Source organism: Herpailurus yagouaroundi, unplaced genomic scaffold (genome assembly GCF_014898765.1).
Source record: "Herpailurus yagouaroundi ecotype Mexico unplaced genomic scaffold, PumYag 189, whole genome shotgun sequence".
NCBI lineage: Eukaryota > Metazoa > Chordata > Mammalia > Carnivora > Felidae > Herpailurus > Herpailurus yagouaroundi.
The window spans coordinates 11,982,767-11,998,184 of record NW_024412420.1 but is presented as its reverse complement, the minus strand read 5'-3'; the positions used below and the strand labels follow the sequence as shown (position 1 = coordinate 11,998,184).

The 15,418-nt window shown below is 54.5% G+C and overlaps 1 protein-coding gene and 2 long non-coding RNA genes across 4 annotated transcripts in view; 1 reads left to right on the top strand and 2 right to left on the bottom strand.

The window, feature by feature from the left end:
- Positions 1–1,116, bottom strand: part of HOXB9 (homeobox B9) — a 5,121-nt gene extending 4,005 nt beyond the window's left edge. The window contains exon 1 of the mRNA XM_040497270.1: positions 497–1,116. Coding sequence (XP_040353204.1) covers positions 497–1,013 — 517 coding nt within the window. The 5' untranslated portion in view covers positions 1,014–1,116. The remainder of the gene's footprint in view (positions 1–496) is intronic.
- A 2,930-nt stretch (positions 1,117–4,046) lies between these two features.
- On the top strand, positions 4,047–8,272 carry LOC121044838 (uncharacterized). 2 transcript variants are annotated; one of them, XR_005797504.1, is made up of 3 exons: positions 4,047–5,338; positions 5,966–6,071; positions 7,635–8,272. It is a non-coding gene; the product is annotated as an uncharacterized LOC121044838 (long non-coding RNA). The 2 variants fall into 2 exon arrangements; XR_005797505.1 differs by lacking the exon at positions 7,635–8,272 and having other exon boundaries at positions 5,966–6,346.
- Positions 8,273–8,495: 223 nt separating this feature from the next.
- LOC121044839 (uncharacterized) overlaps positions 8,496–15,418 on the bottom strand; it is a 14,149-nt gene continuing 7,226 nt past the window's right edge. The window contains exons 2-3 of the long non-coding RNA XR_005797506.1: positions 10,893–11,596; positions 8,496–8,599 (exon numbers count right to left, since the gene is read on the bottom strand). This is a non-coding gene — a long non-coding RNA (uncharacterized LOC121044839). The remainder of the gene's footprint in view (positions 8,600–10,892; positions 11,597–15,418) is intronic.

The following is a 15,418-nucleotide window of genomic DNA, read 5'->3' as shown; positions in this document are numbered from 1 at the left end:
AAAAAAAAAAAAAAAAAAAAAAAAAAATAAAATTTGCGAAGGAAGCGAGGACAAAGAGAGGCCGGATCAAAGCACGCGCCGGCGCGGGCTCTCGGCCTCGCCGGCTGCCGCCCGGGCCCCGGCCCCGCCGGCCCCTCTCCCGGCCGGCCGCCGACAGCCTCCTCCCGGGCTTTGAGCCCGAGCCCCGGGGGAGTGGGGGAAGGGAGGCCGAGAGGGCGGCGAGGTGGTGCCTGCGCCCCAGTCCCCTGCAGGACGTGGCAGCGGTGGGGGCGGCGCTCCGCCAGCGGCCTCAGTCTCCCCTTCGGGGGGCACCCGGCTAGCTTTGCCTGCTTCCTTCCTTCCTTCCTTCCTCCCTCTTCCCTCCTCCCCCGCTCGCTCTCTCCGGCCACCGCCGCGGTCTCCCCTCCACATTGTCCGCAGTTTATTGCCTCTCCCCTCCCCTCCCCCCACCTCGCCTGGCCTTCGGCCTGGTATTTCCTCACTTTTTATAACTTACTTTGATCCGGCCTCTCTTTGTCCTCGCTTCCTTCGCAAATTTTATTGTCCCCGTAGCCGGGTCTTTGATTAGACAGGACGGCCTCCCTGCCCGCCGAAGTTTCCAAACTGTACTCGGGCGTGCCCTGTTTGAGCAGCTCCCCAGGCGCGCCCAGCAGCGGCTCCGCCTTCACCGCCGCCTGGCCCTGCCCCGGAGCAGCTTCGCCGCGCGGCGCCGGCTCCAGCCAGGTGCGGAGGTACCTGCTCTCGGCCGGCGGGACGCCCTGGGGCTGCAGGTAGGGGTGGTAGACGGACGGCAGGCTTCCGGACGCGTGCGGGCTCAGCGGCGCCCAGGAGGCGCCGAACACCGGCGCTTTGGGCTGGAAGCTGCACGAGGGGAACTCCAGGTGCTCCGCGTGGCCCGGCTGCCGGGGGCTCGCGTACTGGCCGGAAGGAAACTTGGCTGGAGGAGCGTCCTCACTCTCGTGACTTATGATCGAGTCGACATAATAGCTGCTAAGCGTCCCAGAAATGGACATTCTCAGACATTATCCGGGCGCTCGCAGGGGGAAGGGAAGCGCTCGCGCGGCGGCGCCCAAGCAGGGAGAGGTGGCACCCAGACCGGTGTGAGGGCTTTCGGACGCGACCCCCCCAGCCCCCCACCCTCCCACCCCCACCCCCTGCTCAACTTCTCAGCCAACAAAGTACAGTGGAGCAGCCCGGCTCAGCGCTCCTTGCAAAATGATTGGTCAAAGTTTTTCCGACTGCCTGATAAAGCGTCAGCTCCAACATAAATCAATCGGGCGAGGGGGCTGCGCTCTCGCTGTCATCCGTCCGCACCGCATTCCATATCGAGGATGGATTGTTTTATGCTGATGCAATGTGCTATCACGTCAGGGCTCCGGCGGCCACGTAACCTCAGCCCGAGCTGCCGGCCGCCCTCCCTCCCCACCCCCCTCCCCCCCTCCCCTCCTTTTGCAGGAAGGGGGGTTGTTCTCGACATGGGGCGGCGGGGGCGGAGGAGAGGCGGAGGGAAAGCAGCGGGCTGCCTCGGGAGGGATTCAGGCTGTGGAGCCCTCTCCCCAGGCGGGTCCGGGAGGAAGAGAGGGAGAGCTGGGCAGAGGGAGGGAGAGAACCCCAGCCCGGCGAGCAGACCGAGAGGCCCACAGCATAATTAAAGAGGGGGTGGGGACAGGACCCCCAAACGCCACTCCACCCCGCAGGCCTCGTTTCCTCTCCTCTGTCCCCTTGACACAAGATGTTTATTAAACACCAGTGCGGCAGCAATCCACTGGAGATGAAGTAAAGGGGATGGGAGAGAAGTTGGGGGGGGTTGTAGGGCATTATCTGCTTTGGAGGGCTCTCTGTGACTATGTTGGGAGGTTTACAGGCCTGGGAGCTTCTCCTGACCCCTCGGTAGCTGCCAGAGGAGAGCGGGGTGAGTGTCCAATGACCTGGTCCTAAAATTTAGCTGTCCTAAAATCAGAACCTACATGAGGTTAGAGGTATTCACCAGGCCCTGAAAAGTTGAGCCTCAGAAAGAGTTGAATACAACTAGCCAAAGGTCCTTTAAATTCCTGGGGCCTCTCTCTGGCCCCGGTCAGAGGGAAGTAGGGGGTGGGGGGGGGGGGCATAGCCATTACTCTTCTCCCCCCCCGACAACTGCGGGGGGGCGGCGCTTAAAATTGCCCCGTTGCGGGAGCCGAATGTGAGAAAGGGTTAAGGGAAATTCCCTAAGGTGTCAGCAGAGCAGAGGTGTGGGAAGGGGTCCCGCAGTTATCTCCCCTTACACCCAGTGAAGAAGGGGCCCAGTTTTCGACTCTTCCGGATGGCTCTTCTCACCCGGCATCGCCTTCCTGATAGATTTCCAAATACCGGTATTGGGCACCAGTGTAGACCGAGGGCTTGCAGGTCAGTCTCCCGGCCACCCGCCGCCTCCCCTCCTGTGAACTCTCTGGCTGGAGCTTTCAGATAGCCGGTTTTATTGGTCTCTGCTACGCGGCCCTGTGCGGATTCTCCCCTGGGGCCACCGGCTGGCTTCCTGGCTCATCTCCCGGCCGCAGCTCCTCCAGCTTCTGCCCTGGGTACAGTGGCTTCTTGTGGTGTAGAGGCACAGGGAGACGCAACCCCTGGACAGACCGGGCTCGCCTGCGGTTGGGGCTGGGAGCAGGCTGGGGTGGGTTTTCTCAGCATTGCCGGGCCCTGGGCCCTTAAACGATCGGCTGTCCCCAGCCCTGTCCTTTTACCGAAAGCGGGGCCATTCTAATTTGAGGTTTTATCTTTTTGGCCATGTACCCCTCTGCCTGCAGAAAGCTGCAGATCACCTCCGCACACACACAGACACGCTCCCGCCCGCTTTTCTTTCCAAATGAAGCCATCTCGTGTCATTACGTGTGAAATACGAGGGCGAAGCGCCATATTTCTTCACATTATGGCGATTTCAAAATGATTTTTTAAAGATCAATGCCAGCGCCCAGCCGGCCCCCTCCTTCCCCACCCCAGCTCTCCGAGGGCGACAGCCCAGCAGATCCGGAACCAAACAGCGTGAAGATCTGCTTTTTCCATGGGACCCAAGTGGGGAAACAAAAATCCGATGCAAATTCTTCTAAGTAGCGGTTGGACGCTTGGGAAAGTCAAGGGAGCTCCCCGGACTCAACAGCGAGAAAGCTGGGCACAGAGCGAATGAATCACAGTTAAGGCAAAGCACCTGTTCTCGATTTGCCAGACGTATGGAGTCTGCTCTTGGCTTTACCTGTAATAAATATATTCTTCAAAAAAAAAAAAAAAGCACCTCTCCTGCCATAAATAATGGTGTTATGAAGCGTGGAGGGCTGAGTATAAGACTTTCTGTAATATATAAATTAGGGCCCAAAAGGCCATGTGGAGTGTGGGCAGGGCCTTTTTTATTTATAGAAAAGTCACAGTGCTGGGCTGCTCTGAGGACCCAGGCCCGTGCAAGTACTGGGCTCTGACTGCAGCCCTCTGGTTCCCATTCCTGGCCCAGACTTTGTTGCTGCCTTTCTTTGCAATAAGAGAGAAGTCAAGAGGGACGCTTCCTTTAGGGAAGAAGTTAGAGGCAGCACATTTGAGCTCCTGACTTGTGCCCTACAAGGGTGGGGAGGCCCAGCAGACAGGGTTTAGGTTTCTGACTTGCCCGTCTCCCCTTGTGGCTCCTAGGTGCTGGGTAAGGAGGAGACCCAGGCCTCTTTTTCTGAGACCAGAGCTTAGCCTTTGCTCCTAACACCAGAGTGTGGGAACAGTTTCAAAATGACAGGTTTTGAGGTCTCAGTCTTCTCAGGAGAGAGGGCTCTGGAGGGAAGAGAACGAACCAGCACCCCAACCCTGGGTCTTGCACCCCAGCTCATCTCCCAGGTGGGGAAGCAAATGCACCAAGCGATAGTCCCACCCCAGCCAGCCTTTCTAGCAAATGCTGCTGTCCCAAACTGGAGCTCAACTCCAGTTCAGGCAGAGGGCTAAAGGGTCAGTGGGGAGGGAGCCCCCTGTTTGGGTGCTCTGAGGGTCTGTGGACGCCCTCAAAACCTTGTTTCCTCTCCCAAACAATGGTACCCACCGTGAGGGAAGGAGGCAAACAGGACTGCCGGCCGTCCCTGGAGCCCAGCTTCTAAAGATGCTTAGTAGAGAGGTTGCTTGAGTGGGGGTCACTTTGTCCGGAGACAGCAAACTGCTCCCCACGCCACTCCTAATCCTAAAGAGAAAGAAGGAAAACCTTGCCTGCCCCCCCGCCCCCCAGTCTCTGGCCATTCCCAGCACAGGAGCTGCCGCCTGAGCACAGCTAGGGCCAGTAGCTGGTGGCTCGGAGAAGGACAGGCAGGGAAAAGCTGCAGCCCTTGGCCACACTGGGGCCCAGAGCAGCCAAGAGCGAGGCAGAAGTGGGGAGAGCAGAGGCCGACCCTGGCCAGGACCAGACGGTGAGTGGCTGTGCTGGGGGGGGGGGGGCGGCTTTGGGAAAGATCCTTGTCAATAAGAAGAGAGAGGAAAAAAATCTAGACAGAGGGAAGGAAAAGCAAGAGAGGAGGAAAAAAGAAAAAGAAAAACAATAAATGGGAAAAGGGGAAAAGTTTGTTTTTAATAGATAAGCTAAGCTGAAACTTAGGCATTTTGTATTTGAATAGATGTGGATATCCTGTATGTAGATTTCAAATCGATATTTACTTATGGGGACCCAGTGTGCAAATGTGCTGTACTCTAGGTTGTGTATAGAATATGTAATAAATAAATACACCCTACTATAATAGCGGATGTGCTTGGGTGTTCACACAGAAGACCCAATGGTGCATATGTGGAGGCATGTATGACCCCTGTGAATGATGTGAGTTTACGATTCTGTTCGTAGAAGATCTGTTACCCAAAAGCTTGTGCATACATTTTTATAACTATCACACACCTACGGAAAGGGCAAAAACTTGAGTATTTGTGTACTTGAATTTTGGCTATAAAACATCAGTTGATCAGGAAGCCTTGCTTGAAAATCTCCTGTTGACTTGATATTCAGGCAAAATATATACCGTATCCTCAAACAAACGCATGTGGCTTACATCTGAATCCTTTGATAACTTTCTTCCAAAATATTTGTGTGGAAGGTAAAGGAAATGCCTCAGACTGGCCCAGGGGAGGTCATGAAATTTTGTGACTTTTTTTTTTTTTTTTTTTTTTTGGTCCGACCATGACCTCCTTTACTGTGTATCTCACCCCAAACTGCAGGAACGATGTACATCGTGTGATGTTTCTTTCATGGTAGTGATGGACACAACGATGTAGGCACCATTACCTGCACACAAGCGTGTCCCTCACAAGTGTGAATCTGACCAGTGGGCAGAGATGAGCTGAACGTGAAAGCCCTCAGGTAACTGTGGGGGTCACACAAAAGCACTGCTATCTACAACGAAATTACAAAGGTCCCCAAGCCTATGTCTCCAACCACCCAGAGATATTTCTTCTGACCCAGAACCAGAGTCCAGACCCACTCTGGGAAAGAAAGAGGGGTGGGGATGTTTGCTCCAAGGGGGAAGAAATCAAGGTCCCCAGAACCTTCAGCCTTTATACAAAACCAGCTCTAAACCGGGATCACATCGAATCCACACACATGGGTTCAAACCTCAATGCTGCCACACCCTCCAAGTGGGGATTTTAATTGCAAAGTAACGAAATCTCCTGCCAAATCTCCCTCCCAGGATGTCAGAGGTGAAAGGAAGAACGGAGAGGTCACCGGCCCAAGCAGACCTCAGGACTCTTCTTCCCAAGTCTCAGCCATCGGGGATATGGAAGGCGGTGGGGGTGGCTGACTCTTTGGGAGGGGGCATCCAGGAGGCCAAACGGGGTTGGGGGCAGGCGGGGCGGAAAGGAGCTGAGCAGGTAGAAGGTTATTACGGAATTGCTTCCATAAAACCTGAGGCTGTTGTAAAACCCTCTGCTTTCCAAAGACTTGATTTCCTCTTTTCTCTCTAACATCCCCCTTTTTTTCTTTTTACAGCACTGTTCCTGGGAGGGGGTGGCCAAGAGACGCCGGGATGGAAGACAGTCAGGCTCCAGGCTCCGGGTGGCTGGGCAGGTTTGTGAGAGGCCCAGAGAGAAGTAAGGTAAGGCAGAAAGACACCCTAGACCACCTTCACCCAGGCTGGAGGACAAGAAAATGTCAAGGAGTTGTGCTGTTGGCCTTTGCTCACCAGGGGGGTGGATTGAAGGCTGCATTTCTCCCAGGGCCAGAGGTGGGTCTCCCAAGGGCCCTTCCACTCCTAGCAGATGCCCCTTGTTCACAGACTGCCCCCCCCCCATGTCAGCTTGGCGCCAGAGCCCCATCCGGTCGGGCCTCTTTCCCGGCCCCTTTCCACATTCCCTTGCCTCAAGCAGGGGGGAAGAGTTTGGGAACAAAAGTTAGCTTATGCTTTGGACCGTCCCCTCCTTCCGCCAGTACTTCTAGCTATTCCTCTCCTGGGCCGGGAGCCAGCAGCCTAGAATGGGTTGGGGTCAAAGAGGGTATCATGGCTTTGCCCCTGCGCCATGCGCCCCCCCCCCCCCCGCATCATCTCCTGTCAGACCACCAGTCTGGAGTGAACTGCCCAACAGCCTGGGCTCCCCATTTAGCCTGCACCTCAGGCCCCTCTCCCAGGGGGTGGCCTTTAGGACCGAGGTAAACCTGTAGCCCAGCACAAGGGTCTAATGGGGAAGCCTTGGCCACTCTGTGGAACAGGAGCTGAGGGATTGGGAAACGTAGGACTTTTTCTGCCCCACCTCTGCCCCACTAGGGGGCCCTAGGAAGGACCCTGGAGGCGTACAGGCTGAGGCTACATGGGATCCTGACATTTCCCCTTTAGAATGGGACATACTGAGCCCTCTTCAAGGACCTGACGTTTCCTGTTGAAGTGGAGTCCTGTCCCCCCCCCTCCCCCCCCACCAAGGGTTGCAAAGATCTCAAGGATCCCCTGTATCTCTTGAAACCAAGCATTTGCCAAGTTGGAGAGGCTTTCCTTGGAAAGTCTAAACGTAGACAGGAGCCCAAGATCCCAAGGCAGAAAGCCTGAAGCCCCAACCAGCATTCTTTGGCTCTGCAGAATAGCCCAGCAAGGTGCCTCTGGAGAGTAGAATGTTCTCCATTCCCGCTTTCCCTCCCAACACCCACTTAAAAAATACGGAAGTAGGAAAGACACCCTAGGGCTTCCCACCTCTTTTCTCTGGGGAACATCTTCGCTGTTTCTGGGTGAAAGATCTCGAACCTCTTCACCATTTGGCAAGAGTGATACACTGGTCCTTATGCTGCCTCCCTGCCCAGCACCCACCCCCCACCCCCCACGCACACTCCTCCAGCTAAGCGAGGAGCAGTAGCTGCCGTGAATCGGGTGGTTTAATGTCGTTGTGTTCAGAAATCCAGGCCCAACAACATGAAACTACCTAATTCACTCAGCAGCTCCAGGTCAAGGGCTCACTGAGGGGGCAGACCCCCGTAGCCATCTTATGGGCCAAAAACAAAAACAAAAACAAAAACGGTTGGCCAACTCACTTCATTTTCCTCCACCACTTTCCCAACAGAACCCAGTTGCTAGTTAACAACCCATCCAAAGAACTGGAGGCAGGACTCCAGGCACAACCATTCAGGAGCCGGTGCCACCAGCTCTGAGATTCCGGGAACTTTTGTTCTCTTCCAGGAGCCCCCGTGGAGGAGGATGGGGACCCTAGGCCCAGCCCAGACCTGGACAAGGCCTCACGGCTACACCTGCCTGGTCACCACCTCTCAGCCTCCGTCTCTGCAGCTGGAGGTCTCCACAGATAAGATTTCTCAACTTCAAACTGTCATCAAGGCGCATCTCCACTCCCCGTCGTCGGGCTAGTGCCTATATTCCAGGGTCACCCGGGGTAGTTCCGAGAGGCCAAATCTTCAAGCCCTACACCACCCCCCTGCTTTGAGACTGGAGTAGAGACCGGAGAGTGGAGAGGGAGAAAGTGACTGCTGGAGACATAGGTGGAAAAGCAGAGTGTGAGAAAATACCAGGAAGACCAGGGATGACAGGCAGGCAAAAGCGGGTTGGCCTGGACAGTCGCTGCGAAGTCGCCCTGCCGGAAACGTCCGGGGTAGGGGTGGGGGGACCTGGTTCCGCAGAGGCTGAGCCGTCCCAGGTAAGAGGATCCGCTCCGAATTCACAAATGAAACCTGGAGGCTCAGCTTGGGACGCAGAGAGCAAGGCTGCTTCTTGCTTCCTGACCTTCAGCTTGGGCCCTTCGCTCTCCGCCCCCACCGATCTCCCCTGCGGCCACCTCTACCCCTCCAGACGCCCGCGTCGTCGCAGGTGTTCAGGCACACAGCCCACAGCGGGCGGGCGGCCGCGCGAGCCGAGGCGGCGGACTCACCTGGGCGGCGGCGGCAGCGGCGGCGGGAGCGGCCGTCGGAAGGCGCGGCGCCAGCGGCCTGTCCCCCCGTCCGGCCCGGCTCCCTCCCGCCCTGGCGCCGGAGGCGAGGGTCCGCGTGGCCACGTGTCCGGCGGGGAAGTCCGAGGGAGCGGAGGAGTCTGCCCGGCCGCCCGCTCCCCCTCCCGGGTATAAATCTTGGGGACCGGAAATACAATAAAACTTCACCGTGTTGATGAACTTCAAATGGTTTACATCCCCTCCTGTCCTGAAAAGAAAGACGGCCGGGGGGCGGGTTAAAAGGAAGGGGAAACAAATTTACGAGCCGCAGAAGCAGCCGCCTCGGCCCCTTTCTTTCGTCCGAGCAGACTGTGTCCGCGTGGAGAGAAGCAGCCTCGGCCCCCGGGACTTTGCGTCGGCTGTCCCCGGCTCCAGGGACTCTTCTCTCGCAGGAGTCGCCCGTGCGGAGGCTGGCAACTCACCGGGCCGCACGCACAGGCCCGGGCTCGGCGGACCCGGCCCTTCGCCCAAGCGGAGTTAGGCGCCCCGTCCTTCCTCGCTAAAGCCTGGCTCTGCCGGCCACGCCCTGTGGCCTCCTTCTTTGCGTCTTTCCGCTGAAAGCGGGTTTTTTGTTTGTTTGTTTGTTTGTTTTTTCTTTTTGCGCCTCTAGCTGCCAGACTTTTGCCCTGCCCCACCCGTTTATTGCCAGGTACTTGCTTGAAGGGGAGAGAGGGTCAGAAGGCCTGAAGGGGCTGAGCGGGGCAGGCGCTCCCAGAGGAGAAACCGAGATGCTGGTCTTGGCCAGAGTGGAGGTGACGGCCAGCGCTGAGTGGTGTCCAAATTGGCCTCTGCCACCGTCTCCTGTCTGGTTCCTTCAAAGCCTCCAACAACAGCCACTACCTGAACCTCCACTGCCCTCTCCATCGCTCTTTTCGGCTCCGGACCTTTTGCTTTTGTTTTGTTCTGACCAAACTTTGTGGAATCCGGATTTGGAAAATCGCTATTAGGCCGTAGTGAATCAAAACCAAAACCAAGGAAAGGGTCTTTTCGCTGTGAGCTCCAGATAATTGGGAGCGAAGTTGTTGATTTCCTGTTCACTTTGTCTGCTGGAGGGGCATGGTTAGGTGCACTTCTGGGCGGGAGAGCAAAGGAATTCGATCATGCCTCACAGTTATTCACCAAAAAATAAGAAGGATCTAGGTCTAAGAGGCGCTGGCGGGCTAAGATGAGCTCAGACGCAGTCAGGGCTCGGGTGCAGAACTGAGGCTCAGCCGCAGACCCAGGCTGGGGCTTGGTGCACTGGCGGCCCCTTCCTCCCACAGACACACACAGGTGCGCCCTGTGTGACCCGCCGGCTCCACGCCCACCCCCCACTTCCAAGGAAAGGCCCCAAAACATTACTGGGGACTTCTTTTTTTAAGTGATTTTTTTTTTTTTAAATGGGGACATCTGGTTGGCTCAGTCTGTACAGCAGGTGACTCTCGATCTCAGGATTGTGAGTTCAAGCCCCACATTGGGTGTAGAGATTATTTTAAAAAGAAAGAAGGAGGGAAGGAAGAAGGAAAGAAAGGAAGGAGGAAAGAAAGAAAGAAAGAAAGAAAGAAAGAAAGAAAGAAAGAAAGAAAGAAAGAAAAGAACAAAAAGGAAGAAAGAAAGAAAGAAAGAAAGAAAGAAAGAAAGAAAGAAAAAGAAAATTCAAAATAAAGTTATAAACAAATGGAAGGGGCAGGGAAAATACTATGGTCTACAGTTCGCAATTTTTTTGAAAGGCTAACTCTGAGGCAGGCAGTCCTCCTCTGCCCCAGCCAGTGGGGGATGGGAGCCGCCGTGCCCTCTGGCTCCTTCCCTGCACCAAGGAGGAGGAAGGCGGGGCTCTCATTAACAGCTGGAGGACAGGAAGTAGCTTGTTTCCATGCCCATATTCATATTCCAGGATATGCATGAGGAGGCCCCTCCGGCGGCTCCCTCCTTATTACATGCCCGAACTCCCCCATTTTGCTCTTTATCATGCTATATTTTTAATAAAAATACTGTGATGGCAGCTCCTGGCAGTCACCCCTGCTATGAGGATTTGCCTCTGGGAGCTGTTAGCGAAGGGCGGAGGGCAGGACTGAGGGGCCAGCAGTTTCCACACCATTCGAGACTGTTATTACCCGCCCCCTTGCCCCCTCCCCCAGAAGCCTGCAGTGGGGGCAGGTCACTGTGCTGGCTCCCTGCTCATTGCTGACCTGGGTCTAGGGATTCCCTGGGCCGAGGAGAGGGGATGGGACCATTTTAGTCTTAGACGCTGGAAAATCTGAAGAGGCCACGGCTGCAGAACAGATGTATCTGTGCACACACAAGTTTTGCACATACTTTTCAAGGGCTTTGTAGCTGCCCCCTCCCCTCCCCCAACTGGTACCCAGAACCCAGGCCATGGATCCCAGTTTAAAACATAAAATTCTCTGCATGGGACTGGACTGACACCTCAAATACATTCCCATAAATGCCAACTAGCCTTTTCCTTCCGAGATTGCTGGCCCCAAAGGAGCCAACTTTCAATGCCCAACACAGATACCCACCAACAGGGGAGCTGCTGCCCACAGGCACCCTTCTCATACACTGGTTGAGCTCATAATGGTCACTCCGTGAGTAAAGGCCATTGAGGCGGGGTTTCTTTTCACCCTCAAGTGTCCAAATCCTCTCCCCAAAGCACGTCGATCTCCCAAGTTATTCAGAAAATTGAAAATGTAGATGATCAAGCTGCAGGATTTAGGGGTAACTTTTCCCTACTCTTGTCCCTTCTTGAAGATACAGCAGAGTTCTAGCATAACTGGAGGGGACTGCACATGGGATGTTGAGAGGAGGCAGTGTAGACACAGATGCAGAACCCAGGATCCTCAAAGAAACCGAAATTGAGACCCCCTTCCATTTAGTTAGAGTTGCAAGGAGAATAAATATTCCTGGGCCTTCTTCCTCCGTCTCCCTTCCTAGGTAGGGTTCAATATGTTGGCGGGGTGGGTTTCAGAGCAGGCAGAGGTGCCGGAAGCACCATCCCTGAGACCTAAGCTCGATGTTTTGCCCCCAATTTTTTTTTGCCCCGGGCTGGGGGAGCGGCTCCGCGGTGGCTGGCGGGTGAGGCTGAGGCCGCCGCCGACCTCTAGGCGGCGCCCTGGCGTTGAGTCCTCACGCAGCTCTGTGTCCCGCGTTGGTGAAGGGGCCGGTTCCTGCAGACGCACTGGGCTTGGCCTGGAGCCGGCCGCCGGCGCGTCGCCTTTGGCGCCCTCTGCCAAGCAAGAGAAACACGATGAAACGAGTGAGGGCTGGGAAAGGAATCGGCAGCTAATGGTGGCTTCATCCGCTCCCCACCCCCTACCCTCCTTCCCGACTCTAGGGAGCCTTCCACAGCTCAGTCTCCTTTGATCTCCCCAGAAGCCTGCTCAAGGGCAGCGCCGGAATCCTGAATCCCTCCCCGCAACTTGCAAAGGAAGACACTGAGGCCCGAAGAAATTAAGTCATTAGCCCAAGATCAGAGCAGCTATAAAATGGTGAGGCAGGCCTGGAGGACAAGTCCTTTACTCCAAGTGAAATGCTCTTACCCCAAAATAGGACGACCCCAGCAAAAAATGTCTGTCTTGTGAGCAAAATTCATTTCAGGAAAGGCAGCCTTTGGGGGGGGTTGGAATTAAGATTTGGGGGAGCACGTAAGGGAAGTGGAAGCGAATATAGGAGAGTCTCAGCTAAGATTGGGAGACAAGATGAGTGCAGCCCCCTCCCTTCCAAGACAGGTCAGTTCAAAGCTTACAACCTCCCCAGATGTGTGTCATCGAGGGCAAGTGCCCGAGGCCTTCAAACACCCAGGTGAAAACGACCCACAGGACGGGGGGATACTGTGAAGTTTGAATACTTTGTAAAAGAGGCCCTGATGACAAGAGAAGGTGTTGGACACAGGACTGCCCCATAAACCCAAAAGAGAAAAGCCTTTAGGGCAGGCAGTCAGGTCACTTTCCTTGGCTCAAATGGCCTGTCGGATTCCAGGAAAAGGAAACCTTGCTCGGGACACAGTCCCTTTGAGTCTAAGCTCAGAGACACCCCCCCCCCAGAACCCGAGAAGCACGGAGTAGGAGAAACGGGGGTCCCTCTTCCCCTCCTGCCAAGGTAGAAACGCCATTTTACACTGCGGGGGCCCACTTGGAGACATCTCTCCAAAGTTCCTTGTAGGACAGAGGTCCCAGAGAATCCCCTGGGGGAAAGGCAGGGAAGCAGAGGGGCGAGGGGGGCTGCGGGGCTGGGGCAGCAAAGGGCACGCGCCCACCGTGCGGCAGACTAGGCCCCCCCACCCCGCCCGGGTCTGCAGCCCCGCGAGACGCACCTTCCCTGCATGGCAGGGGCTCCCGTGGACGCCTAATTACCGAGAGCACATCTGGAGCAGCTGCGCCCTAGCTGGCCTCGGGCACATTATTCTGCTCCAAACCCTATTTTCATTCCCGAGGCTGAATCATAAAAGACTCTAGAGGCAGGATAAATTCGGGTCTGTGTGTGTCAGCATTCTTACGTGCGTGTGTGTGCGCGCGCGCCCGCCCGCGTGCGCGCGCGCGAGTATGTGAGCGTCCGGGAAGCGTCTGTGCGTCTCGCTGTGATTTTGCCCAATCGATTCGCAAAAGTTAGGGGGAGAAATGGTGCAACATCAGGCGAATTCAACTGCGAACATACTGTCGGCCTCATTATCCGCCCATTTCCAGGGAAAGCATTTGGGGCTGGGAATTAGCCAGTTAATTGCATCACTTCTTTTGTTCACTTTAGGGCAGGAGAAACTATCTGCTTTCTATTAAAACATTCCATATTTCAAAAACTTTAAGATCTTCTCATTGTCAATTTTCTTTATTTCCATCCCCATTACACCACTTGAACATTCAGATATGCCAGTATCGCATCAACATTATCACACACACACACACACACACACACACACACACACACTTACACAGGGTTTATGCTGGGAAAAGTCACCCAGTTTCTGCATCTGCAAAATCTGGATGTCTTAACTCTTAGGGTTGTTGTGCGGATTAATTACTGTACAAAGTGTCTAGGATTTAGCACAATGCTTGGTGAACAGAGAGTATTTAGTAAATAATAACTATTAATAACAAGGAAGGGGAGGGGAAAAAGAGGTGGAGGAGGGAAGGGGGGAGGGAGAAGGAAGCCTGCTTTGTTCTCAGAGAACCAGTCTAGGTTGGAGGGTATGTTCTCAGCCTGTATATGTATAATGTATTCTTTTGACTTAAAGCAATGTCCATAAAAGCGAGGCCCCTTGAACCCCTTGGCCTGTAACTACCTCTTCAATAAGGAACAGAGAATTGGGGCAATTATCTGGCTCATTTCAGGTTCAAACTCCCTTTAGCCTGAAGTATCTGGATCTGGTGGGGGAAAGGTCTGGGGAGTGGTGGCATATTCTCATTCAGCTTCTCAATAAGCCTTTTCCCTTTGCTGGAGTTGTTGAACAAGATCCCTGCCTCAGAGAATGGGTGGAAAAGAAATAGGGGGCCCAGAAAGATGGAATTAAAGCAGAACATCTGAGAAATACTTCAGAAAAACCACGGCTTGCTCATTTCCTGGGCATTTCCTACTCATTTCCTTGGAGTTTCTCCATGTTATTGGCCTCAGAGACTCCCTAAACAAATCACAGAGCTTTGCCTGGTGGGAACCTTCATTTCACATTCCACGGATGTCTCCTGAGTGCCTACTGTGTGCCCAGCGCTGGGCTAAGCTCTGGGGCTCCAGCGGGAGCTGCACTCCACCAGTTAGCAGTGCTGAGTTGCAGGCAGTGAGAGGTCTCTGCTCCCAGAAACTAGTCCAGGGATCTAGGGAGGGTAAGACCCTGCTGGGCAGGAACTTCTGGCCAATGACTGCATTGCCTTTTCAGGGCCAAAGTTCTGGTGCAGGGGCGGAGCCAGATGGTCTGAGGGCACCCCCCCTCCCATTGTCTGTGGGAAAGAGGCCAACTCCACGGTGGGGATGGCCTTGTGGGGGGAGGGGTGGGGCACAGGGAATTGAGAAGGGGTGAAGAGATGGCTAGAGGCTCCTGACCCTCAGTTGGAAGTTCCTGAGAACACCAATTAGCTTTTTTTTTTTTTTAATTAGTAAAGTAGGAAACAAATGGGCATATATTTCTTCTGCTCTGATTAAAAGCATTTAGGTCAGGTGTTCCCAGCCTGAATTATTCAGTTTAAGTTGTCCCAAGCAGAAAATTGTTTGTTTTTTTCTTTTTATTTTCAGGCAGGGGTCTGAATACTATCAGCCAGCCATTGGCTTCTGTGTGACAGCCCAGAACGGTGGGGGCTGCTAGGTGATGGTTGTGTCAGCCCAGAGAGAGGCAACTGGCAATGGGTTGAGGTCTTTCCTTCCCCAGGTCACATTTACTTGAAATGTGTAGGCAATTGAGGATGAGCCAGGAGGGTAGGGCAGTGTGTGAGTGTGTGTAGGGTGTAATAAGCCAATTTCCTGTTCCCTTAATTTGTCTGAACACAGTGCTGAAAGAAGGAAGTTGGTTCACTTCTCAGACCCCAATGAAACCTGACTTTTTTTCGGGGAGATCAACTCACAGGAGTGGGGAAAAATGCCAGGAAGGTTTTACTGGGCCGTGGACGACAAAGAGTCTAAAGAAGCCAAAACTTGGGGTGAAACTCGGGGGCCCCCAGGCTCGTCAGGAGCTACCTGATAATGCGTGGCTCCTACCAACAAGATAACAAAAATATTTGGGAGCAAATCCTTCCCTTTTCCACCCAGAATTCATTATCGCCGGACTCTAACCTTGGCTAAGCCCTCAGGCCCACGGAGAACTGGGGTCTCCGAAGAAACTGAATAAGCAGATCAATAAGGGACACAAAAGAACATTACACTGCCCGATCTCCATTTGTTTGGCTCACAGACAGCATTATCTAGAGGGTTGTCGTCAGACAGCCTTCCCCTCTCCAGGAGTTTCATTACTTTTTTTTTGTTCCCTGATATGTTTTTTTATTCCTCAAGTCCCACTTCCTTCGGGCAGCTGGTTGCACCCTGGGCCAGCCCAAGATCAGTTTCTTGCAGCAAACCTCTTCCCATTTTCCTG